The sequence below is a fragment of the Chenopodium album genome, chromosome 14 (assembly GCF_948465745.1).
Source record: "Chenopodium album chromosome 14, dcCheAlbu1.1, whole genome shotgun sequence".
Taxonomy (NCBI): Eukaryota; Viridiplantae; Streptophyta; class Magnoliopsida; order Caryophyllales; family Amaranthaceae; genus Chenopodium; species Chenopodium album.
In genome coordinates this window covers 25195672-25223507 of record NC_137847.1, presented here as the reverse complement: position 1 = coordinate 25223507, position 27836 = coordinate 25195672, and the positions used below count along the sequence as shown (strand labels likewise).

General features: G+C 36.0%; 1 protein-coding gene and 1 long non-coding RNA gene across 2 annotated transcripts; one reads left to right on the top strand and one right to left on the bottom strand.

Annotated features, from left to right (window-relative positions):
* Positions 1-1301: 1301 nt before the first annotated feature.
* LOC145579101 (30-kDa cleavage and polyadenylation specificity factor 30-like) lies at positions 1302-20486 on the bottom strand. The gene is made up of 7 exons (XM_081636373.1): positions 19987-20486; positions 11805-12182; positions 9338-9500; positions 9133-9243; positions 7261-7329; positions 4912-4998; positions 1302-2625 (listed from the first exon to the last, which is right to left on the bottom strand). Exons 1-7 carry the CDS (start codon positions 20358-20360, stop codon positions 1756-1758), a joined length of 2052 nt encoding a protein of 683 aa, XP_081492499.1. The 5' UTR covers positions 20361-20486; the 3' UTR covers positions 1302-1755.
* A 1464-nt stretch (positions 20487-21950) lies between these two features.
* On the top strand, positions 21951-27416 carry LOC145580175 (uncharacterized). Its single transcript, XR_014099324.1, has 4 exons — positions 21951-22134; positions 25092-25220; positions 25385-25490; positions 26038-27416. It is a non-coding gene; the product is annotated as an uncharacterized LOC145580175 (long non-coding RNA).
* The last annotated feature ends 420 nt before the right edge of the window (positions 27417-27836 follow it).

Below are 27836 nucleotides of genomic sequence, written 5' to 3'. Positions count from 1 at the left end.
CTATAAAGTTTGTATCCCCTTATGTCTATTTCAACATCATAGTAAGGGCAAGCATGGAACTTCTACCATGGTTGTCATTTGTCCAAGCCCTGCTCTTAGAGACTAATAACCCATAGTGAGATATGCTTCCTGCTATGCTCATCCTTGACATAATGTTTAAATTAATTAGAATTTCACCTAAATTATTTTTTTCTTGCGCCTGTAATTTTGGTTGTAGATGTCTAAATATTGAAGAAGAATATGGAAATATATATATGCGGGCAGTAAATTTTTTTTAACTGCAACAACTATTTTGTAACAGGCAATTCTTGAAACTCTCCAAACTGGTTGTAGAAGGTTAAAACGTGTTTGAGTACTCTCCTTGCTTCACTCCAAACTTCAGTACCTCATCTGCAATTAATTGCAAAGTTCAGTTCCTTGTATTTGTGTTTATTCATTGATTATAGAAGTTGGAACAATTAGTCAAGCCATAAGATGTCGAAGTTGGGTATTCCAACTTTTTTGCCAAACGTCGTGCCACATTATAACAACTAATCATAAGCATGCCACATATGATGCCACATATATTTTTATAAAGTGGAATGTAATATATTTATTTTATATATAAACTTCTAAACTAGATTATGACAACTAAACATAAGCATGCCACATTATGTAATAGTATATTTTTTTATATATATTATCTTTCATACAGTAATTTATAACTTCTACGCATATCACATAAAATTGTAATCTTGACATAGTAAAGTTTGTATTCAAAACTAGATCTATCATCTGTGCTATATTAGAACCAATTATGAGTAATTTCTTTCAGTTTAACAGTTATAGAAAAATAAGGTTTTATTTATATTCTCAAGACTAACTTTTTATAACTACATATGAAAAATTAGTATATTTATACATGCAAGTGTAAAACCTTAAAACATTCTAAAATATTAATGCATTCACAATGCATGACTGTTCACTTAAACATTACATGCAAGTGTAAAACCTTAAAACATTATAAAATATTAAGTAGTACTTAAAGAACCTGTTCACTTCAGCTTAATTTCAATTTAGTTCAGTTCACTTCAGCTCCAATCAGTTCAGTTCAGTTTAGCTCCTAATTTCCTTCTTTCATAAAATATTCATTTCAGCTCTATTCAATTCAGTTCAGTTCAGCTCGAATAAGTTCCGTTCAATTCAGTTCACTTCAACTCCAATCAGTTCATTTCAGTTCAGTTCAGTTCAGCTTACCTCAATAAATATAAACAGGCCTAAAATGTAAAGACATTTTAGGTATTTTCAATCGACATAAAGTAGGCAAAAATTAATAGATCAAAATACATTGAAAGACCATTAATAAAAATGATACAGCATGTAAAAATTAAAAGGTACAGTGATAATTACGACCAAGACAATCAATTAGGTCGGTCAACACCAGTAACACTAGACCATCAATCTAACGTTCTATCTATCAGTCTATCACCCTCCATTGCACATCTTCGTGTACATATTTATACAATGTACAAAACACAAATTCCTGAGATTCTCTAGCCTTCAAAAACTATGAGACAAAAGGTTAATATTTTGTACTGTAAGAAATTATGCTGATCTTTTACCCCCTACCCCCATCACTTCGGGGAGATTTAAGTAGAACTGAAATAACTACAGTGAGGTCGTGATAAGCTGAAGGTGTTTCACGAGGTTCTATATCGACGACAAAGAATCGATCCATTATTGTTGACCGTGCATCATCAACATGTAATGACATCTTCATGGGTCTAAAGCAGGCACATCACCATCCAGGCTTCGACGTTTTTTCTTTCCCTCACCATGTCTTGACCTCCTAGGAGCCTCATCCTCACTTTCACTGTCATCATTTGTTAGATTGTTTCGAGAGACAAATTTTTCAGCACCTTGATTTGATGAGTCATCACCACGTCCACCCATATCCTGCAACTTCCCTTGATCTGGAACTGATCCAAATGTCTCACCCCAATCACTACCTGATCCTCTAATATCTTTCTTAGGACCCCGATTGCCACCTTGAGGTGGTCCAGGCTGGGAAGGAAAGATAGGAGGCATACCCATTGGTCGACCACCTCTCCCACCGATACCCATTCCTCCAGGCATGAATGGAGCACGCCCAGGGCCCATCATCATCCCAAACCCACCACCAGGATGGACCCCTCCAGGTTGTGAAGGCCGACCAGGAAACATCATACCAGGTGAAGGATTTGTAAATTCACCGGAGAACCTTGGGCCGTAGGGCACGAAAGGACGAGGACCCATGCCAAAAGGATCAGGCATTGGAAAGTTGTCAGGTCCAGGTCCATAATTAAAACCATCCACCCCCATCATGCCAGGAGGAAAGCCCCGCATCCCAGGCATAGGACGCATACCTCCTCGACCCATAGGAAAATTTGGTGGCCACATCATCCCTCTTCCCCTTCCTCTGCCTTGAATAGCAACACTCCCAGGTGCCTGACCAAAACTCTCGTCTTCTTCTTCACTTTCTTCCTCCTCTTCCTCCTCTTCATTGTCCTCAAATGGAACTATGTCTGGATTCTCAGCTCCATTTTCTATGTCAACTCCTTTCGCTTTCTCTTCTTCGCGTTTGGATTCAGCTGCAACTAGAGTCGCCTAACAAATTTTACAAGAATTTGAGAAAACTGTGAGTTTATGCAAAGAAAGAACAAATAAACAATTTTAAAAAAACCTTATTAAATAATTAGATAAGCCGAAGCAAACATGGTACTGACCCCAATTTTATTAGATGTCTCCGAAGACTCTCCTCTGTATTACACATGATATTTTTTTTTAATAATATTTTTTTTTTTTTTAAATAATAAATTGATTTTTAAACTTGAAAAATGTAATAGCAATATCCAAATCAGATATCAGATATCAGATTTCATTGTTCTTCTTGTGAGTTTAGGGTGTAGTTATTCCATATTCTACTACAAACTAATGCAGTCTTGCAGCATATTTTATTCCTTTGTCTACAATTAAGTGAATCTAATCAAGACCAAGATCAAAACTAAAAGTTGATGAACTCCTCAAGGAAAATTACACAATACGAAAGAGGGTAGGAAAATTTGTCAAAATTAATCTACAATGGACATTGTTTTTCTAGTAGAAAATTTAATACTGTAAAAAAAGATATTTGCTAATTAGATATTTGAACTGTCTTCCTTATACATTTCAATAAATGAATTACCATTAATAAAAAATAATATAAATTAAAAAGCCAAAGAGTTCCATTAATATTCAATGCACTTCTAATGTGCCAAAAGAGAATTTTAAACCATATAGAGTTGCAAAACTGTTATTTCAGAGTAATTTTTAATTGCAAACAATATCTTCATCAATGAAAATGCTACTGCAGTAATTTGACAAGGGGTGGAATAAGGAAGAATAAGAGGACGGGAGTGGGATAAAACAGATGTACTGTTTGAAAAGTGCAGTTGAGGCACAGCTGTCTTTAAGATTAAAAAGGTCTAGGTAAAGCATGTTCAACGGGACGCACTAAGGCATTGTAGCTGCATCATATTACCAGAGCTGATCATATGCAGCCTCTTTTAACACATATGATACCATCTATAATACCCTACGTCAACATGTGCCCACTCTGATAGAGTGATAGTTATTATTGTATTAGGGGAACTCCTGAAGTTGTTCTGACCACCCTCTAGGTTGCCAAAACTCGTTCCCACTTCCATTCCCTACTACTAGCACTAGCTAAATTTCTCCTTGTTTCTAAATTTTAATTTTAATTTAGCATCATGCACAAAAGATTAATTAGCTAAATTTAGCATCATGCGCAAAAGATTAATCAGCTAAAGCACTTAAAATGTGGCACATTAAACACTTTAGTTAATTATAGGATTTATCCAAGAGTGACTTGTTGTGATGGTAGTTGCATGATTAAGGGAGACCTTGAAAAGGCTCTTTATCATAGGAATATAGGATTTATCTTTTCCCTAGTTTGAACTAACCATAAGTGACAGGTTGAAAGCTGAATTATTTTTATCTTTTCAGCAAAAGATAAATTTAACACACAAGGCACAACTAGGGATAGAAATGGTCTGAAAAGGAGGGATTGGAACACCATAGAGAGTACCAATGATAAATTTTATGTTCTGCAGTTTCTGCTTCATCATAGGAGCCGAAGTACAAGATAGAAAACCTTTGGTTCTCTTTCAATGGTTACAAAAAGTGTTACAGCAGCAGGAATTATTAGTATTTGTCATTCCATTTCCAATAATAGCATGTCACATTTTCTCCAAACTTTTACCTAATCAACAGGGCAATAATATAATGCTGTCTTAGATAATTCGCTGAAAAAGATCCCTGATTAGTATCATGTATACCATTCTGGATCAGACACCTGGGTCTGAAAAAACTGAATCCTGACTAAACCCACTGACAAAACTGGGTTCCCGTGTCCATATATCTCCTATAAATTAATTCTCTATGTATCATTAATGTTCTCCCACAGCCATTTAAGCATTTAATAATACCCATATGAAAATAAGAAATAAAATTGTTTGAGAAATCTCTGTTTCCAGCATCAGAAAAGAAATATATGGTATGGATGGTTCCGACTTCCGAGTCAACCCACAGCTGATATGGAAAATTAAGGTCTCAAATAAGACAATATCAGAAACACCATCAGCTCACATTAATTCATTCCAGACTAAAACGTTGTATTAACTGGGTTCATGTGTCCATCTAGGCTTCTATTATCAGTTTTCGGTACATCTAATATGGTCTTCCCAGCTGAGATTACAGGATCCACAGATCATATGACTTGAGATTCTCAATAGAGAAGAGATGCAATATTTTCAGGTGCTTACGTAATTCTACGTTGAAATTTTAAAAAATTATAATAACAATATCATGATGAAACCATATAAACAAACATACCATAAGTTCACCGTCAGGTTCAAGATAAAGCAAGGAAGCCAGCTGCTCCCCAACAGAAGGCTCAAGCTCCTGGCAATCTCTACTAATCTGAAACATTAATTTAAAACCGGAAATAAGGAACTTTAGAAATTTCCACAATCCAAAACCATATATACAAAGATTTCAAAGAAAAGACTAATATTTGACCCTTTTGTTCAAAGTTTAGTTATTAATTAAATCAATAAGATTGCCATTTGCCTTCTTGTAACTTTAAATTTTTGTTTGCTTTCAGAATTTGGTTAATTCCCCATAATGTTATATTTTGTGATTCCAAAGGAATAAATTAGTTCGCTGAGATAAAAACTGTTGAGTTATTACTTGAAACAATCAGAATAAAACATAATTAGATTAGTGACAATGAAACAGATCATTGCTCCCTCCATCCCATACAGCTTTAAGCACTTTGCTGGGCACATAGTTGTAGGAATTTTTGGAGTGGGCTACTAAAAATATTTTTGGAAATCCCAACTTTCACATATTCGCTTTTAATAATGCCAAGATTATTTTAAAATAATCCGAACTTTGGGGCGTATTCGCTTTTATTGGTCCCGAGTGACTAGTAACCTGTTAAATAGGTTTTTTTTTTTTTTATTGGACACGTCCCACCACATAATTGGTCAAAAATGAAATGAAATTTATAAAAAAAAAAAAGGAAAATTAAAAAAAAAAAATTTAAACAAAAACACCCCAGCCACGCCACTTCCCCCAACCACATCTCCAGCAGTCCCACCCCCACCAAAACCACCCCATTTCCCACCACCAAAACCACCCACACCACCCAAAACCGTCCCCCTTTCCAACCCACTAACAAGACCACCCAAATTCCCACCCCCACTCCCCAAAAAAAAAAACCTCTTTCTTTCCGACTTTCTCTCTCCTGTTTGTTGTTTCTTTTATGGATAATCGCCGTGGATGCAAACTTTGACGAGATGTAACGGTATTTCTGGGCGAATTTTGTTTGATGGTTCATGTGGATAACCCTAGAATATAGAGAAACAGTTTTTTTAAGTGGTAGAACAGGGAAAGAGAGAGTGAGAGAGAGAGAGTTATAATTGGGTAAATGTTGGCTGCAGCGGGTAGCGCAAGGAAACGACAAGGGAGGAGGCGACAACGGGAAAGGGGAGGGGTTTTGTGGCTAGGAAAAGGGGGGGGGGGGGGGTGGCAATAAAATACCGGAAATGCAACCTGAGTGGAGATTGAGCCTCAAAATTTCTTCGAGAGGGAGACAGTTTTGTGGTGGTGGGCTGAGGGGCGGCGGTTTTGGGGGGTCGAGGTGGGGAGGGGTGGCCGTTTCGGGGGGTTGGGCTGCTTGAAGTGGCCGTTTCAGGGGGTTGGGGTTCCAGAGGTGGTGACACGTGTCTCTGTTATAATCGGTTGGCACCAATAAAAGTGAATAAACCAAAAGTTGAGATTAAATAAACCAATTTTTCTATGAGAAAGGTAGAGAAGATATGAGATAGTGGAATACTTTTTTATTATGAGAGGCAGGACAATTGTTTATCTATTGTTTATCTGAAAGAAAAAAAGTGGACCAACCTTTAATTGTAGATATTAGAAATATTTGTTGGTCCAACCCTTTACTTCCTCCATTTCTTTAGTTGACATGTTTAGATTTTAGCACTATTCACACAGTTCCCTTTTACCGTCTTTTATAATTTAAATGTAACAAAAAATATAGACACGTTGTGTTTTGTTAAAATTGTCTTGACATATATATTCAAAATATAAATTAATAATTTTTTCCTTAACAATCATTAAAGATAATCATAGTTCAATATCTGCATGAGAAAATGTGCCTATAGAAATGTGTCGACTAAAAAGAAATGGAAGAAGTAAGGGACAACTTTCAATGGATAATGTGTTAAACTCAAGCTTTTACAATCATGCTTTTACAATAAAATTCCATTCTCTTCCTACATATCAAATCATAAAGAATGTTAAAGCATTACATAGATTATTAGATTGCTAAATGTGGAGGCTAAAACACTATTGGATTATGCCATTCTGCAACACATTTTTTAAGATCAGACTAACATTCATTATGTTAAATCAGCTAAAGAAGGCATTGAACATATGAATTAAATATACTAATTTATAAAACTATAGATTTAAATTTAAACACTATTCTAACCTAGGTTGAACCACATCATTAACTTTAAAACCTGCTGTCTTTACATAAGATAAAAAGAAAATGCTAGTTAAAAGACAAAAGAATATGTGGTGCATAATCTGAAAAAACATTTTATAGAGCATTTGAATTTGCTAGTCAAAGTACGGCACTGCTGTTGTCTAAACAAAGCCATAAAATACCTTCACTGGCAAATTCTCATTGTAAGGATTCCTCAAATGCCGAGTTTTGTTGAAAGACAGCTCACACAACTGCCACAATGAAGCAAATAGTGCTATTAAATGTGTATATGGACCTATAAAACAGTATAATTCATTTGGGAAAGTAAGACAGCATCACATAAAGAGTTACAACAACAACAACACCAACAACAACAACATCGCCATTTCCCATAATGATTTGAAGTCAGGTAAAATGAATCAACATAAGAAACTGTCCATGAGAAATGAAACAAGAAAAATAAAAGAGTAAGTTAAAGAAACTAAACAACAATATGTGAGAAAAAAAGGATGGTGTTAGGTGGAAACCCAATTAAAAAGGACCTGTAAACTTAATTTACTGCTAGGTCCAATGATAGTGACTCCTATTCTACTAGGAGCCTTCTATAATGTCTGTAAATGAGGCTCGCTTGCCGGATGCATGTCCTGGTGCTCAACGCTCGTCACATGGACGTTCCACCTTTGAAGTGGGTGAGTCTGAGTCGTCAACAAGGGTTGCTGATTCACCAAACCCTATCGCTTACTCATACCATAAAGAAAATACTGGCTACACCTCTTCTCAGCCCATTGCTCTAGGCTAGCATGCCAATTGGTGATGGGCGGGCGAGGGGTGGCCTTTGGACACCAAGAAACTTGCCTAGGTTAGATGTAAGACAGAACCCAAACTCCCTTCTTGGGGGATTTAAACGCAAAGTTTATGGTTAACTGATAAACATAAACTACATGAGAGCCCATTGACAGATTAAAGCAGTCTTAACGGAAAAAACATCACATTTTTTCTTTGATTCCGCACGTAAGCGGCTAAGTGCAGTACTTCTAGATATTGTATTTGAAGCAATTGTTTGAACTCTCCCAATTTATCCCTCTTATTTTCCCTCGGAGTCGGGTAACGCGGGGTCAGGTTAGCTCAAAATCTTGTGCTAAAGAGCGTGGAGGTTTGAGTCTGCAGTCAATCCTCGAGACTAATTCGATCCAACTATTTTTTCGAACCAGTTCGGGGACTCTGGCTACACTAAATCCTAGTGAGAGCTCTCTATAAAAGAGCTCGGACAATTAAGACCTATTTCGACTATGTATTTATAGATTGAGTACGTAATTTGGTAGTTATTCTACTTGTTCACCCTAAATTTTCCATTATTCTTCTTCTTCTTCTTTTTCTTTCAAACATCTACGTAGTGTGACAGAGATTTTTTTTTTTTTTTAAAAAAAAAAAAAAAAATAGCCTTTTCTTTCATTCTACTCCCGCATCCCTAATCACTGTGCTCACTTAACACGGCACATAGTTTTAAGAAATATGTTGCTTGATCGTCTGAAACCCAAAACCATGGGCCCTTGCCATTTTTAGACATGGGCAATCAAATTTGAGAAAAATGAAAAAGGAAGTGAGCATACCAAGTCTACGGAGTACATTGGTTTTATATGTTCTCATAAATTAATTCATATAGAAGCCTGTTACAGTATGCAACAAATTACAATGTCCATCAACTAAAAACCTTAAAAAAACAAAAAGAAATTGGTTGACTTTAGCACTGATCACACACTCCTCTTTGACTACTATTGGTAAATTTTACACAAAGGCAAATCATAATCAAGTGGGATATGTCTCAATGTACAACTGTTAAATATCAACTTTCCACATTTTTTACTGTCTTACTGATAATTACATAAATTAATGGTTGAAGTCATGTATTAACATGTGCGAAATTTAAAATGTTCCAACCTAAAAACAACGGAAGAAGTATATACTAAATTATTCCACATTTGGCTCTTCACAAAAAAAGATAAAATTAAAATAATTGTAAATTGCAATCACAACTTATTTCATAATGAACATACCTTCAACCATTTGACTGAGAAATTTCTCCCATAATGCGCTGTCCCATGTGCATGCTTCCAGTTACCACCACTAGCAGTCTCACCAATTTTCGATGTCATCTTTGCACAGCCCTAGCAGTAGAAAATAAGCATTCTATCAGTGGTGTCTATAAACTTGGCAAACCCATCATCATCTAAATTGCCAGAAAGAATTATGAAACCCCACCTGAAAATGTCGAGTACGGTTAACAGAAAAAACTAAGATTACATGCTCAACAGTATCAAAAGCTTCATTCAATTTGGCTTCGTTGCTTCTTTGGGTAGCCCATACACCTTGTTGAACAGATAACTCCAAGTTTTCACGATTGCAGCTCTTCACAATAAAATACCTGTATTTCAACAAATCGAAATGAAGGAAGAATATCCAAGAAAGTTTTTTATAAAAATCCCCAACCAGAAAAATGTATGAAATTGTTTGCAAAGAGTCAACTTGGTTTCAAAGGGATGAAACTGATATGATAAGCATGGCATCATAACATACATGATCTGGTAATTTTTATATACCCTTCCCTTCCGCTCCCCATTTTTCCCATTTTCCTCTTTACCCACATTAAATATGCTAATCTGTGCTGCAAGATACGGTTTTTGGAAGACATGTGAAGCTAGATGGTTTGCATTGGTGCAGGTATATCAGAGCATGCGTTTATATTGAATGATCTAAATGAAATTTATTATAGCAGCTTTAGTGTGCCTGAATATCATCAAGTTCTTTCAAAAAGTAATTATTTGACAACAAAATCAACTCACATAGAAATGTAGCAAGTGAGTAAACTAAACAACAATACTCTACAACTACAACAACATTCCTGTTGATAGAGCAAGAGAACATCAATACAGCACATGAATTAAGGATTACAACAAAAAACAAATTTCCTTAACCATCCCATGAAACACTGAACAACACTAGAAAATAGAACAAGTTGCTACCAGTTCCATATCCTCTACCCTCCTTGTCCTAAACCTCTATATAATGCAGCTGTATGCAAACTTCATCTGAATAGAATTTCTAATCTCCAAACAGTGTGGGTGCATAAGTTCAATATAACACTTTCTGTCAACAACTTCCGCTTTAACAATTTTAACAAGAAAAAAAAAACCAACGGGACTTTCACCTTCTCAGATCCTAAATAGAACATAGAACGGTCCAGCAAGTACATATTGTTAAAATAACACTGAATCTTCAATAACAATAGAGGTAAAAGATGAATAGACAAGGAACACTATACCCTAAGTGCCCCCATTAATTCAAAAGAACTGGTCCATGATGTATTTACAAAGAAAAGCACAATGAATTCAGACAGAAACACTATTCCCCAAGTAATTCATGGTATTCAACGGTTAATTTACTGCATTGATGCCAATGTAGTAATTTGTTTAAAAAGAATAAGTGTTTGCAAAACAAAACTAATTAAAATTAATATAAGTTTGTGGGCTAAACCTTAATCTCTTTGGACCAAATATTAAATGAAACAAGGTAATTTTAGCTTTCTAGGAGCCTGCCAACAGAAAATTTCAAAGTTCTCAATACACATACTCCTCCAACCCCGCCCCCCCCCCCCCCCCCCCCCCTCCTCCCCCCCCCCCCCCCCGGGCCTTAATGATCCAGTGGTAAGGTAAATAAGAGAAGAAAAAAAAGGAGAAAATTCTAGTACAAATTACTCTCTCTTAATTTCTTTTAAGGATCTTCAAATTACTGGTCCTCCACATTTACACATAAGATTTGCCCCTTCCGAGTCCATTAAAATAACTCTTATCATTTATTTAAGTTTATAGAGAAATATACAATTATGGGGACAGTAATATACCAATTAGTTTCACTTTCATCTAAAAAACTTAAAAAAATTAGTGGTCCAATGCAATAACAAAGAGGAAAGTGTACCCCTTCTCTAACACCAATCAGTTCCACATACAGCAATATAAGTATGTTGGTCCACAGAAGGTATCACACTTAAAGGAAACTAGGGATTTTTTATATATATCACAATAAGAAATTGTGGTCATTATACCAACACCCCTTGACCAAACAAAAATGCAGAAAGCCAAGATCTCTATAAAAAGGATAAAGTAGGTATCAACAATAAAAAAATGAAACATATTTCACCATTTCTGTATAGCCACTGTAGAAATATTTTACAAATATTTATATATATATATATATATGTATATATATATATGTATATATGTATATATATATATGTATATATATATATGTATATATATATATATATATATATATATGTATATATACATATATATATATATATATATATAATATATATATGTATATATATATATATATACATATATATATATATATACATATATATATATACATACATATATATATATATATATAATATATATATGTATATATATATATATATACATATATATATATATATACATATATATATATATATACATATATATATATATATACATATATATATATATATATATATACATATATATATATATATATATATATATATATGTCTAGGTTCCTGATATACTTTTTATATGTGCAAAGGCAAAGATACAGCTTGTACAAGAATATTATCCCTGAAATAAAACATCATATACAATAATTTGAATCATAAACCTTATAGAAAACTTAAGCACTCTGGACACACCTAGTTATCCCTTGAGGAAGTGGAGTAGCTGTCCTGCCTGTTTGATTAGATGAATTACTGGGAAGATTTTGTATGTTGTCCTGACCAGCCAGATGAGGCTGCTGTAATTGTTGCTGTATGTTGGAAGACTCTGTTGCTGTAGATTTTGGGACTGAAACTTGATTTGCAGTGTTAGCACCTTGTGGAAACTGCGATCTGTCTGCTTGCTGAGAATAATTTGTATTCCGTTGTTGAGAAAATCTATTTGAGGCACCATAACTGTATGAGGTGAGTTGCTGGATCTTCTGAAGTACTTCGTCAACAGCAGGCGGAGGTCCAGGCTGCTTTGCATGTCGGTAACGACAGTCTGGCCCATTTGGACAGAAACCCAATTTGTACCTACAGTCAGCGATCCAACTTAAAATTAGAACCACAAATGCAGACTATCATTAAACTAAAATAGTCTTGCAATGCAATAATTTAACATCCAGTAAATGCCTATAAGAGCACTCTCAGTGACGGCCAAAAAAGTGCCCATGAGGAGATATAATGGTGGGGGGAAGAAAAAATAGCAGCAACACTCATGGATGAAACAAGAAATGCCCATGAGAAACTTCCTAACGCCATAAGGAAATTCCAAATGCTATAGTACTTCGTTAATGGCCAACGGGCTGCTGAAATGTGGCAGCTCTGCCCCCCCCCAAAAAAAAAAAAAAAAAACGCACGTTACATTTAATTAATTTTTATAACTTAAAAAAATAAAAAAACCATCGATCATAAACTTTATTTTTAATTATAAATAGACACCCATTTTACCATATTTTTTAAAAAATCTCTATTTTCTATGTAATTACTTTTTTTCCAATTCCACTTACTATTATTGTCATTATTATTAATAATTAACTTACTGTTACTATTATTAATATTATAAGCACTTATACTATAATTTGATTAATGGAAAAAAAAATAGCCAATGAGATTGAAAAAAAATAATTGATTAAAAAAATAATCGAGTTTATCAAGTAAACTAATCTTAATAACCAAATAATATAACGCAAGTAAACACAATAAACTTTGATTGTAACGTTTAAATATCTTAAATAATATTTAAAACTTAAATAAATAGATTAACATTAAATGGTAGGATTGAGAAAATATGGAGGGGTATAGTTATAATAGGAGAGAGTGGTGAGGAGTTTTTATTTTCTTTTCTTTTTTTTCTCTCTCACTGCTCTGCACCACCATTTACCTCTGATTTTCTGAAGCATAATCCATCTATAATCTAATCGCTAAGAGGTTTCAAAACAAAAAGGACGCTTTTTAGGATCATTACAATTATTAGCCTAATGCCTCAGACGAGACTCCAAAAGTGAGTAGGATAAAGAAAAGTTTAAATGTGTGCAGCATAGCCTTATCCTAGCTACCACAGATGATGTTTTGTTGAGCCCATTTTATATAAACTACCAAATCACAATCAACGCAAAAAGGCAGCTTAGAACTCCTCTAACTCTGTTGAAAATAAACATGCCCCAAAATGAAAAGTTAGAGATAAGGATATGATAGACCGTGATATCCACAGATTTAATTTTGTCACTTACCTCAATAATAAAAAGAAGAGCAATAAGGAATATTTGTCCAAAAGCACCATTCAATAAAATTAGTGAGAAATACCTTCTACACTACTGTAATATATTATTAAAACGTCTTTAACGATTTTTTTACAAATATAATTAAAGATGTTCAAAGTCAAAGTAGTGCATTGGCAAACCGGTATGCTAAATAAAAAACACAACTACAATGAAATGAAATAAATATTCAGCAAGAAGTGGGATTTTATTATATTTAGTAGGTAGTGGAGCCAAAGTGAAGTAAGAGAATACTCTAGGGAAAAACACGTGTTGATACAACATGACACCAAATACTAGTACAAATCTATCTCAAACCTGACATTGTGCACTTGAATACGTCACCTACGATAAGATACCACAAGTTCTCGTCAAAAAAAAAAAAAAAAAAAAAAAAAAAAGGATACCACAAGTTATACACTTGGGGAATCTCCGAACATATACAAAGCCCATACATATAGGGGTTTTTGTCGCAGGGGAGATGCAAGTCCATCACCTACAATCGCCAACATGGTCTAGTGGTAAAGGTGCAGTGGTAAGCGTTAGAGAGAGAGAGAGAGAGAGAAGAAACATTTATTTCTTTACTTTTTTTGTGGGGGGAGGGGGGGAGGAATTTACCCATTTTTAAAAAATTACATTGTACTACTTTGTGAGTTACCACAATCAATCAAAGCCTTACTCGAAGCCCAACACTTCAAATTAAAACATTAAATAGCACCATCTAAGACGTGAAGTTGTCACCTTCTTTTTCTTTTTGACACTCTTCTACATTTAGGCGTTGTTTGGTTTGAAGTAAACATTTTCAAGGAAAACCTCATTTGCCATAAAAGAAAAATTATAGAGAAAATAAAAAATAGAAGTGGAAATGTGACAATTAATGAGAGGAAAGTAAAAAAGGGATAAGGAGGAGGAAGGAATATGTGGTTTCCCTTTTTTTAGTAAAGGAAAATATTTTCCACCAATAAGGTGTAATTTTCTACCATTAGGAAAAATGTTTTCCACCCGTGCAAAAACCAAACAAAGGAAAATAAGGATAAATGGAAAAATCATTTTCTATGAAAACATTTTACATCAAAGCAAATGAAGTCTTAAGGTTTGCTCTATAACTTTTTTGTTATTCTTTTGCTTTTCTAACACCCTCTTTTTATTTATAAAATATATTGTATTATGTAAATGTCATGTTGTCCAAATTTAAACCCGATTTACATAAATTGTCATATCGAGTCATAATTGTACCCATACCGATGCCCATATCCCAACACTCCTAGACAAATCCAAGTTGTAGGTTACAAGTAATCTAAGGTGGCCTAACAAGGAAAGTTATGCAAGAAATCAAGGATAGATGGAGTAGTATAAAAGAAAGTTCACATGAAGAAAATCAACAATTAGACTAATTCAATTAAAAGTGTACATGAATACTCCCTCTATTCCTAAATAATTGACTCGTTTGACTTTTATTTACTATTTATATACTAAATTTGAACATCGTTTTGTAGTAACGTGTCACAGACCCAAGTAGTCAAGGTGTCCAAGCAAGTCAACCACCCATACGGGTCTATGCAAGAAGAAGGCAAGTCAACCAAGGTGGAGAAAAAGCAATAGCAGCAAACACTCTTATGAATTATAGAAGCTACAATTGAGAAGAGGACAACATTAATTAAGAAAAAGAGAAGGAAAGAAAGCAACTTAGTTTCTTTGTTGTTTAATTATGTTTTTCTAATTTAGCTAAGTATCACATGTTAAGCTTCAAGGGCATCCTTGACCATCTTAGTACAAGTAGAGTAATCTCAGTAGAGAAGATATCTAGAAATTGAGTGTAAACACACTGTGAGATTAGTAGCCTCGAGCTACTCGGTGAGAGTAATAGCCAGTGTTTGAAAAAGCGCGCTGAGGCGCAAGGCGAATATTAGGGGTGAGCGCTTAATTAGGTTTGGGCAAGGCGTTTTGGGTTAGGCGCAGAAAAAGCGCCCGATGACCACCTAAGGCACACATGAGGCGCACCCGAGGCGCACATGAGGCAAACTTCAGCCAATAATTTTGAATGCCCATATATTGGGCCTCACTTGAAAGAGGCACGCCTTAGGCGCAACACAACCCCTCTCGCCTTAGTGCGCCTTTAGCTTTTTTAATCAAGCCCCGACACGTTTCAAGCCTTAGTCAGCGTGGTAAAACCCAATACAGCTTCGGGAAGTAAGGCAGTGGGGTCCACTCGACGGTGACGAAATCGGAGTTACAAGATCAAAGGGCGAAAGGGTTGTGCTTTAGGTGTGACGAAAGATGGGGGGTGCGCCACCGTTATAAACGGAAGGAGCTCACCCTCATGGTCGCCGATGAAGAGGAAAACAATGGAGGAGAAGGGGATGAAGGAGAAGAAATGTGGGAAACTATTGAACCCGCCATTGAAGTGTCCTTGTGTTCGGTGGTGGGACTTTCAAACTCAATGACCATGAAGCTTGGCGGTGAAGTAAAGGGGCGACGGGTAGTGGTAATGATTGACTCGAGGGCAACCCATAATTTCATTTCGACTTGTGTCGGAGTTGCCGCTAGAAGTGTACGTGAAGGGTGAGTTCGATGTGGCTCTCGAGAATGGAGATACGGTGAAAGGTCAAGGAGTGTGCAAGAAAGTGGTTATCAAGCTAGATTGAGGAGTTACCATCACCGAGGAGTTCTTACCCTTGTCTTTGGGAAATGCCGAGGTGATACTCGGGGTTCAATGATTGGAGAAATTGGGATCCATGATCACAAATTGGAAAACTCATGTCATGAAATTCGCCGTCGCCGAAGTTCTGGTGACCTTGGTGGGCGACCTCCGCACTTGAGAAATCACAAGTCTCGTTGAAGGCTATAGTGAGAAACATGGGTAAAGAAAAGGTTGGGCTCTTAGTGGAGATCAACAAAATTGAGGAGCTACAGGCCCAAACCACTAAGCCTATACCAGAATTCATTGAAGGCCTTCTTGAAAAATATCAGAAGGTGTTCAAAATACCAATGGGACTTCCTCCTCAACGTGAGCATGAACATGCAATCACACTTAAGGAGGGTAGCAACGCCATAAGCGTCCGACCTTACCACTACCCTCAAATCCAAAAAGATGAGATGGAAAAGCTTATTCGAGAAATGATCAAGGCCGGAATAATTAGGCCATCCACAAGTCCTTTCTAGCCCGGTCTTGCTTGTCAAAAAGAAAGACGGGTCTTGGCGATTTTGTGTGAATTATCGGGCTTTAAACAAGGAAACGGTACCGAATAAATATCCCATTCCGATTATCGATGAACTCCTTGATGAGCTCCATGGGGCTAGAATTTCCTCAAAACTCAATTTAAAATCAAGTTACCATCAAATTCGGGTGAAACCCGAGGATATGCCTAAAACCGCTTTTCGTACTCATGAGGGTCATTATGAGTTTCTCATAATGCCCTTTGCCCTTACTAATGCACCGGACACATTCCAATCCTTGATGAATGATATTTTCCGTCCTTTCTTACGGAAATTCATCTTAGTATTTTTTGACGATATTTGGGTGTATAGCAAAGATGAGTGTGAACATGCCAAACGCTTAGAAGAAGCGTTTGAAAGATTGGCAACAAACAAGCTCTATGCCAACTTCAAGAAATGTAAGTTTGGTCAAGAACAAGTAGCATACTTGGGCCATGTTATATCTTGTCATGTGGTGTCCATGGACCAAGAAAAGGTGCAAGCAATCATGAATTGGCCTACCAAAGGATTTGAGGGAGCTTAGAGGCTTCCTTGGGCTAACGGGCTATTATCGAAAATTTGTAGCTCAATATGCCTTGATCGCCGGTCCACTTAGGGCCAGTTGAAAAAGGACTGTTATGGGTGGACCGAGGAAGCGACCCAAGCCTTCCAACGGCTTAAGGAGGCCATGGTCACCGCCCCCGTGTTGGCCATGCCAGATTTTGCTAAGGAGTTCGTAGTAGAAACCGATGCTTCAGGATATGGGCTAGGGGCGGTCCTCATGCAAGTTGGTCGGCCCATCGCTTATTATAGCAAGATGTTGGGAATTCAGGCCCAAGCCAAGTCCATTTACGAGAAGGAACTTATGGCCATTTGCCTAGCCATAGTTCGATGGAAGCATAATCTAATGGGCCGACACTTTGTGGTGAGAACCGACCAACAAAAACTTCGGTACATCACATAACAAAGGGAGGTCGGGGGAGATTATCAAAAGTGGTTAAGGAAGCTGTCGAGTTTGATTTTGAGGTGCAATACAAACCGGGGGCCTCTAATCGGGTTGCGGATACACTATCCCGCATAGGAGGAGAAATAGGCCAAGTTGTTTCCAAGGCCCAACTCACTGCAATGGTCAGAATTGGAGAAGGAATTAGAGGCTAATGTTTGCTTAGCCCAAATTAAAAAGGCCCTAAGTGAGGGAAACGGTCCAAATCGGTTTAAACAAGAGGGAAGTAGGCTCCTCTACAAAGGGAGAATCGTGATACCCAGGAACTCCAGATTTGTTCTTGAGTTATTGAAGGTGGCCATGATGGTGAGGTAAAGTCCTATTTACAGGTCGCCGCCGATTGGTATTGGCAAGGGATGAGGAAGGATGTAGGGGAATTTGTGCGCAAGTGTGAGGTATGCCAATGGAACAAGGTTGTTGACATCCGCTTGGGCTCCTATAGCCGTTTTCGATTCCGGGGACGATTTGGGAAGATCTATCAATGGACTTCGTGGAAGGCTTGCCCTTGTCCAAGGGAATAGATTCGGTGTTGGTGGTGGTGGACCGGTTGTCCAAGTATAGCCATTTTATCAGGTTAAAGCACCCTTTTAATGCGCTGCGGGTGGCCGATTGTTTCATGTGGAGGTGGTGCGCCTTCATGGGTTCCCCTCTTCCATCATCTCTGATCGTGACAGGGTATTCATGAGCATATTCTGGAAGGAGCTATTTCGACTCCATGCACACATCTGAAACGGAGTACCGCTTATCATCCGCAATCCGGCGGACAAACCGAGATAGTAAACAAGGGGCTTGAAGTCTACCTACAGTGCTTTGTGGCGGGGCAACCAAAACAGTGGGCTAAGTGGTTGGCATGGGCAGAGTACTCCTATAATACGTCGCCACATTCGTCGACCTAGATGACCCCTTTCAAGGTGGTCTATGGTCGAGATCCATCCAAGTTGTGGCATGGACATACTAGCCACTCACTATGTACCATTGGTATACACTTCTTTTATTGCTCATTGAACTTCCTCTCCTAATTATTAGCTTACCGACTACCATTCTAAACAAAGGCTGTTATTGGCTGGAGAATACAATTATATATTAAACAAAGTTTAGTCAGACTAAGTAACCGCTACGGTGCTGCCTAGGTTTATATCAGAAAATACAATGTTCAATAAAACCCCTACTCTCCTTTCCTTCACACAATCAATACTAAGGAAAATAATTAACAACTATCTGAGCCATGGAGGATGTATACTAAGGATGTTTAAAATTAGCCCCCCAAAAACAAGAATTTTATTAATTAAGATTTCTCTTAATAAAAATAATTTTAGATAAAATCTTATAGTTCCTCCGTTCCACAAATTTTGAGTCTAAGAGTAACATGGGCAAGGCATGCCTAGAAATTCTCATCCGGACAACTGCAACACCTTGGTCACTCTCAAAAAATTCTTCTTCAATCTATTTCTGATGTGAAAATGGAAAACCGGCGACACTATAACAGGCACAATCATCATAAATTTAAGTATGGAGTGGTTTAGTAATCTACTGGTATATATTAATTTAGGAGTCAGTTTTAAGATGAAAGCTTCAAAAGCCTAATCTATTAATTCTAACACTTTATCTTTTGAAAAAAAAAATCTCAATAACTACCCAGTACTTACACCAATAGCCTCGCCAATGCACTTCAATATAATCCCGTGTGGACAGGTACACTCTAGTCTACTAAAATAAAGAAGACACATCAAATATAAGAATACATAAGGTGTTTTCTCACCGCATCTCCTATCCCAGCCGTTTCTTAACCCAAATAAATCTAATTAATCAAGCCTTCTCAGAGCAAGTTCTGCTAAAGAATCAATAATTCACTAAATAGTATTTGGCAACACCTACCTGCTCACCTTATTTCTATTAGAAGTACAGCACAAACCCATATACCAATAACTACAGGCCTCAATATCACTTTTAATCATGTTAAACATGGCATTGTTAAAGCATACTTCCATTCTCCTACTACAATTGCAGGCCAACCAATTCAACACTAACAACGGTCCAACAAGCTCGGCTATCAGTCAATCAGGAAAGCAATAAAATTCAACACTAACAACAGTCCAACAAGCTCCGCTATCAATCTACTAGAAAGCAATACAATTCAGCACTAACAGCAGTCTGACAAGCTCAGCTATCAATCTACGGGAAAGCAATACAATTCAACACTAACATCGGTCCGACAAGCTCAGCTATCAATCCACGGTAAAGCAATACAATTCAACACTAATAACGATCTGACAAGCTCGGCTATCAATCTACGGGAAAGCAATACAATTCATAACTACTCACCTTAAAAACAAGTAAAATCACAAACAAACAAATTGATTAAAAAAAATTAGAGACATACATGTTGCACTCTTTAATATCTTCATTTGTGTGCTTGTAAACACAATCCTGCTCTCGACACTCGCCATACAATCTGAAGAACCGACAGACGGGCATCCGAGACTTGTCGTATTGGTGAAGGAAGCCGCAAGAATCCCCCTTCATACACAGGCTGCGAAGCCAATGGCGGCAAACGGTTTGCCGGAAGCTGCGGCGATTGCCTTGCCCTGAAGACTGGTCAGCAGGGGCAGAACCGCCAGTTGCGACGGTGGCTCCGGCGGAAGGGGGGGCATTTGGGTCAGGTTGGATGACGGGATTAGAGGCAGTGGGGATGTTAGGGATAGTGTCGAGGTTGCCTTCAAAATCGAAGCTCAAACTTCCATCAGTGTCTTCCATTGATGGTGCTATGGTAGATGGGTTAGGGTTTTAGAGAAGCATTGGAATGGAATTGGAAGATGGTTTTTGGAGAGAAAGAGTGCTATTGATTTTTGGGGATTGGACAGCATACTACCAAGGGAGCGAATCAAGAATTCAAAGTGAAGTGTGAAAACCGAACCAAATCACAAAAAATTATCCATTTTGAACTATAACTGATCCGATTTGTTTTGAGAGACTTTACACCCAAACCCAATCTGTAATCGAGCTAAACTCAACCCGAATCCGAATTGGATCCGATTTGAACTTAAGTTAGCACCGATTTGACTCGATTTGAACTCAACCCAAAACGATTTGACCCAAATTGAACTCAAACCGAACCGATTTGAACCGACCTAAACTCAATCCGAACCGAAATTGATCCGACAAACACCCGATTCAATCCAATTTGTTTTTTATCCGAACTGCTATTAACCCAACCCAATTTTAACTCGACTTGATTTTGACTTGAGTTGGCATCTCTAAAGTTATATGTGAGAGACTGAGACATGTGCTCCCTTGTATAATTGCTGAGGATCAAAATGCCTTTGTGCACAGCAGATACATAGTGCATAACATCATGGTCTGTCAAGACTTGGTTAGGCATTATGGCAGAACAAATGCAGATGCAGGGTGTTAAATTAAGCTAGATTTGAAGAAGGCATCTGATACAGGTGAATGGAATTTCATAAAAGAGATGTTGGAAGCTCTGAAATTTCCTCAAAGTTTCATTGAAATGATTATAATATGTGTAAGAACTCTAAGGATTTCTCTGTTGATAATGGGGGTCTGCATGGCTGTTTTGAGGCAAAAAGAGGTTTGAGATAGGGTGATCCCCTCTCTCCTCATTTTTTTTTTTTTTGTTTTTCGTATTAAATACCTTTCTAGAATTTTGAAGGTTGTGACTTGTGAGTTGCATGGAGAAGTTCAATTTTCACCAAAGGTGTAAGGCTATGGGTTTGACTCATTTGTGTTTTGCTGATGACCTAATTATTTGCTGTAAAGGGGATGTGGAGTCTATTAAGCTGATGATGAAAGGGTTTGAAGTCTTTTCTAAGGCAACTGGTCTGAAGGCTAGTCTTAAAAAAAACCTCAGTATACTGCACTGGGATGAATGAAAGTCTGGTTAATGAGGTGTTGGGTATTTATTGGGTTTGTAAGAGGTCATCTGTCTTTTAGATACTTAGAGGTGTCAATCTGCTCAAAAAGATGTTCTGCAGTTGAATGTGAGAACATGATAGACAAAATTTGTGCAAGGACTAAGATTTGGAGCTCTAGAAACCTTTCTTTTGCTGCTAGACTTGTCCAGCTAGGGATGGCAATCGTAAATGCATATCTGCCAACCCAATCCACCCGATTTAATTTAATGGACGAAATCCCTATAAAATGGATGAAGAGTGGGTGTCAGATCGGGTCGGATTCGAGTGGGGCTCCGCGTCATCCGTCACCTGATCCGTCATCCACCCGAAATTATTATTATTATTATTATTATTATTATTATTATTATTATTATTATTATATATATATATATACATAAACGCCCCTAAATTCAGAAACCCTAACCCCTAATTTTGAAGGCCACCCTCTCGCACTCTCACTCACTCTCTCTTTTAGTTTCGCACTCATTCTCTCTCTCTCTCAGTTTCGCCACCCTTACCACCACTACGGTATACTGGCTGCGACAATCCGGCGCTACTCTCACCAGTGACAGCCCGACCCTTCTCACGCACCTCCCTCTATTTTATTTTCGTTTAAGGTAATTTTCTTGTTAGTTTTGTCTAACTCTTCTAGTGTAATCCCTAATCAAGTAACCATCTAATAATTCCTAGCTTTGTTGAAATTTTTGTTTTTATTTTTTAAAATGACTTGATTTGTAGATTTACTTATGAAATCTGAACTTTTTTTTTTTTTTGTGATTTATAAAAAAAGCCTACTATAAATCTGAATTTTGAGTAAATATTTATTGATTGAAATATGTTCTGCTTTCCTGTGATGATATTATAGAAAAAATTACTTTATGCTTGATAATAATGTCATAAAATGTGGTCTGCTAGATAAAATGTCAAAAATTGTGAATTGTGATAGATATTTGTCAATGAACTTTATGCTTCATAACACTAGTGCTAAATTTTGTTGTTGTCTTGCTATAGATTTTAAAATTCCTTACATTTAGTCATTAGGACTTAGGAAATAAATCAAGTAATCTGGTGGAATGACCTACTTGTTGGGGAAATTGGTTTAGTGGGTCACAAAAATGACACGAAATTGGACATTTAACATTTTGAGGCCTGAACAAGATCAGTTTCCCAAAGTAATATTTCGACCCTTATATACACACCGGGTATCACAAAATTACTAGGATATACAACGAAAACAATCACAACAGTGTATAGTATGTTTGTGGTCTAATGTAATCAAACTTTGAATGATTTGTGATGATGATAATTAAAACAAGCAAAACTAAGAAAATGAAAAATAAAAGTCACGAAATGAAACTGACCCCCAATTTCCTTACTTTCATCATATGTATTTACAACATATTTATAAGAAGCAAAAAACCAGCCAAAAGTCACGAAGTAACCGTCAAGTATACTCGGGCAAAGCCACGCACCCTTATTTCCTCAATAACCGTCAAAGAGCATGCCTTTACTAGGTTTTTTATATTCCTCAATATTGAGGTAAACATTTTGCTTCTAATTCTTTGCTATACTTAATCAAAACTCCTTCACCTATATTAGCACCTTCACCTATATTAATTAAGCAAAGCAAACATGAAATTTGTCTACATACTCTAAATTACTCAACAATCCTCCCCCATTTAGAGTATAAATTAGACTCATTGCTTAAAACACCATCATCATAAAAGGCAATCTTATGCATAAATGAAAATGTACAAAGACTTGAACTTCCACTTAGTGCAATACACATTCCAAGAACCCGTATCCATTTAGTGTTGTTAAAGGATTGAACCAAAAGCAATACATATTGGATTCATGAAGATATTACACACACAAGATAAATTACAAGATTACATTAATACTTGACACGTAAAGCCATGTCTCCCTATCTTTTCATAAGTGCTTCAAAACTATGCCCCTATAGTTTCTTGAAGCGGCTAAACTTCGTACTTATATAGGTAGTCTTCTAAACATGCTCCTGTGACCGAGCAGTATATCAGGAATTCTATTAAGTTAAAACAACCTCTTTTCATCACAGTAAAACCGGAACTTAACCTTGGATGGTTAAACAAGTTCCCAATCATCAAATAAGAGAATTAATCTCATTGAACTTAAGACCCAACGTCTTATTAGGCGTTAAGTTGAGATTCTCCTAATTGTGATTACCATAGGGCTCCAATCTAAAATGATTGCCATCCTTTATTAACATCTCTTATCCATGCATGTTTTTTAAAGCAACCGGCGAGATTAAACTTCCACTACTACAAAGTTGGGCTTAAGTAACATCCATTGGTAACACTTTATAAATTTCATGATTGTTTTTTGCTATGGTATTAGGTAATATTTTTTGTAACACTTTGATATTAGGTAACACTTATAGTAACACTTTGATGTTAGGTAGCACTTGTTTGTAAGACTTATAACACTTTTGTAGAACTTGGTTATAAACTTTTAATTTGGTATAATTAAAAAATAAAAAAATAAATAAAAATAAAAACCCTCACAGCCTCACTACTCTCTTCCTTCCTCGTATTTCTCGGTTTCTCCATCAAGCTTGTGTTCTCTTGAAACTGCACCTCGGCACCTCCTTTCCACCGCTACCCCCTTCTCGCTCTCGACCGGTGCTCCATTGTAGCCTACCTTCATCGCAACTCGTGCTCTAATTTTAAGACTTATGCAACCCGTGCTCCTAGTTGAAGAGACAGTGATGATTGCCACCTCCAAAGACAGCGATTGGCACATCCTGGCTTCCATCTTCGGCGGCTTCAACCTTAAAGTTTTGGTTAGGGTTAGTTTCGTTTCCTTTCCCTTCCATAATCAACAAGAATTAGAGTTAGCTAAAGTTTGGGTTTTAATTCCGTCTCTCTAATCTTGTTGATGATTTCTTAATTGTTGAATTTGCCTATTAACATGTTTAATTTCACTATTTTCATACTGAATTTACATGCATCAGAATTGGTCGAAGTATTTTGATGAGTTTGGCATTTTTGTTTTTTCTTCTTTTTGATTATTGCTGATTTGATTTACCTTGTAATTTGATCTTTGTTGACTAATCTGACCAATTTTAATTTAATTATTTTCTTGTTTGAATTGATTCCTCTTAATTGTTGAATTTGCCTATTAACATGTTTAATTTCACTATTTTCATACTGAATTTACATGCATCAGAATTGGTCGAAGTATTTTGATGAGTTTGGCATTTTTGTTTTTTCTTCTTTTTGATTATTGCTGATTTGATTTACCTTGTAATTTGATCTTTGTTGACTAATCTGACCAATTTTAATTTAATTATTTTCTTGTTTGAATTGATTCCTCTTAATTGTTGAATTTGCCTATTAACATGTTTAATTTCACTATTTTCATACTGAATTTTTATGCATCAGAATTGGTCGAAGTATTTTGATGAGTTTGGCATTTTTGTTTTTTCTTCTTTTTGATTATTGCTGATTTGATTTACCTTGTAATTTGATCTTTGTTGACTAATCTGACCAATTTTAATTTAATTATTTTCTTGTTTGAATTGATTCCTCTTAAGCTCGTTTAATTGTGGGCAAAAGAGATGTAGAAATTCAATGCAATGCCATTTATATTCAGAGGAATGGTGTTTGATATTCAAAATACTACTACTATTCCTGCTACTTCCAAAATTAACACTCCTGGCAAGGTTTGTTTCCCCCCCCCCCCCCCCCCCCCCCCAATAACTTTGAGATTCTGTAGGTAGGCTTATATGTCAGCAATTTTTGTGTTTTGTTTAGATTGTTTATTTATCTCAAATTATGTTATTTTACTTTTGTACAATGATGAATTAAATTTTTAATTTGTTTGTAGTCGAAGAAGTTATCTGAAAGGTTTGTGGTTGTCGGGTGAGGAAGCGAGACCCGAGGATAATTTGTGAGATTTTTTTGGCAGGAAGAGTATCTTGCTCTTGTTCGGGGTGAGAATTTCTTACAATTTTACATTGTGCAAAGTCATTGATTGAGGTATTAAGGTCAACTGTTATCTATCTAATTCCTTATCATATGAACTTTTTTATAATTTCATGAAACAAATTACAATGATATTTTCCAGGTAGGAAATAGCTTGATTTTGTTTGCTTTTAATGTTGTTACTCCATTGGAGTTCACTATTGTTACTCTATGGTATTTCTTCATCGAATACTCTTCAAGAGTTGATTAATCATCAAAACTTCATTTAGTGGGCCAGTGGGAAGCTAATCTATTTGAATGTCTTTTTACAAGGAATGACTCCCTTAATTATTATGACATAATGCTTATGTAATTCTATTTTTATGATCTTCATTAGAAAAGTGAAACATATAATATTCACATTGGTTAGTAATCTTAGTATTAGCATCTTCATAAGTCTCATGGTTGGTTGTTCGTTTAATTATACTATTTCTTTTTTGTATGACAATAAATGGCCCCAAAGGTGCAGTTGGCTTGGTAGATTATTGATGAGGTGATAATATTGTACATGTGCAGGATTATGAAAGTCTGAAGGTTTGTCAGGGATGGGGTTGAACTCGATATTTGAAGAAATTTCATTGAGCGATTTTCATTTTTAAACCTAGATACTCCAATAAAAGTATTCTGGCAGAGTTTGATTCAGTCTGACATCATATACCCAAGCCAAAAGAGCAAGAGTGATTGCCTTTGTTAAATCGTTTTTGGTCTGGTGTAGACTCTAGATTAGAGCATGTTTTCAAGCATTATCCTTGCAATGCTATAGAATGTGAATGGAAGATCCTTTGTACTTGAGGTTCTGGTTACATCTTAACAACTTGTGAAACTCTGTGTTTTTGTTACTTAATACTCCATATATTTTGAAAGATCACCGTAAAATTCAATCAAGTATCGTCTCATAAACAGTTAAGGAGTTTCTCAGACAGTAAAGTAGGCACATTGTACACTTGACCTATTTGCTCAGTACATTAGTCCAACCCTGTACAGTGGATCACTATGAATCCCAATCCACCACCTGTTGCCTCATATACATGCAGTAGGCACTAACCGAAGTAGCAGCCAGACTATTAAGGTATGCCTATAAAAATGTTTTTAATTGCCAGACCAAGTTAGCAACAGTGTCACATCTACTGCCTATACATGGTTTATATCATCTCATAAACAGTTAAGGGCCAAATTGTGAAAGAAACTATAGTAGAATTTTAAAGACTCTCAAGCAAATTGATTCTAAAGTGTTGGATATTTTGACTCGATCACTTGAGAATGTGTCATCGAATCTAGAACCTATAGATCATTTTCCTAATGTACACTCTAATGAACAAGAGCAAAATGAGGTAATGGATATATATTCTCTTTTATAAAGCATTAACTCTTTTTATTGTGTTATTTCATTTTTGTTCTCGTTGTTTATATAAAATGCTTTCACACATAAGATCAAATAGATCAAGATGAAGAATTAGGATAGCAAGTGATTATGCTACAAGAAGCACTTACTGTTACCGCTATTTTGCTGCTGCTACCGCTGTTTTACTGCTGCTATTGCTGTTTTATTCTGCTATCACTGTTTTTTTTCTGCCACTGCTGTCTGTTGCTGACTTCTTCTACTGTTGTCTGCTGCCACTTTTGTCTGCTACTGATGTTAGCTGCTACATTCTGCTGATGGTAGCTTCTGTTACTGCTGCTAGTACCTTCTGTTACCTCTGTTGCTGTTCTGCTAGTTGCTGCCATTCTGCTAGCTATCTGCTGTTTATAGCTATCGCTGACTGTTTTTTGAAATTCAGAAGTTTTTCTAAGCTAGAGATCGAAGTTGATTTTCTTTTTGTTTGGGTTATTATATATATTGTTTGGCCAATCATTAAAATTGGTGTTTATGGATTTTTTTTGTAAGAATTATGAAATTAGTTCAATCTAAATTGTTGGCTATCCTATATGTTAATTTTTCATTCATAGTCGTTGTACATAATAATATTACTTTTTATATAATAATAATAATAATAATAATAATAATAATAATAATAAATGATACATATTAAATAATAAGGTGTTACATTAGTTTACAAAAAGTGATACATAATGTCGAATAAAGTGCTACTATATGTCAAAAGATGATTGAAAAATGTTACCCAGTAATCAACAAAGTGTTACATTAATTTGAAAAAGTGATACATAATATCGGATAAAGTGATACTATATAATTAAAAAATGTTACTAAAGATAAGTAAGTGTTACATAAGATATAAAAACTAACACTTTAAAAATGATACTAATAATATAAAAAGTGTTACATAAGAGGGTTTATAGTAACACTTTTCAAAGTG

What these genes read in the sequence shown, in the direction of transcription:
- LOC145579101 (XM_081636373.1), bottom strand. Translation starts at nt 20,360, where the DNA reads ATGGAAGACACTGATGGAAGTTTGAGCTTCGATTTTGAAGGCAACCTC. An exon ending in GATATTAAAGAGTGCAACAT is followed by an intron (nt 12,183 to 19,986) that starts GTATGTCTCTAA and finishes CGCTGACTGTAG; the next exon opens with GTACAAATTGGGTTTCTGTC. An exon ending in ATGAGAATTTGCCAGTGAAG is followed by an intron (nt 4,999 to 7,260) that starts GTATTTTATGGC and finishes TTAATGTTTCAG; the next exon opens with ATTAGTAGAGATTGCCAGGA.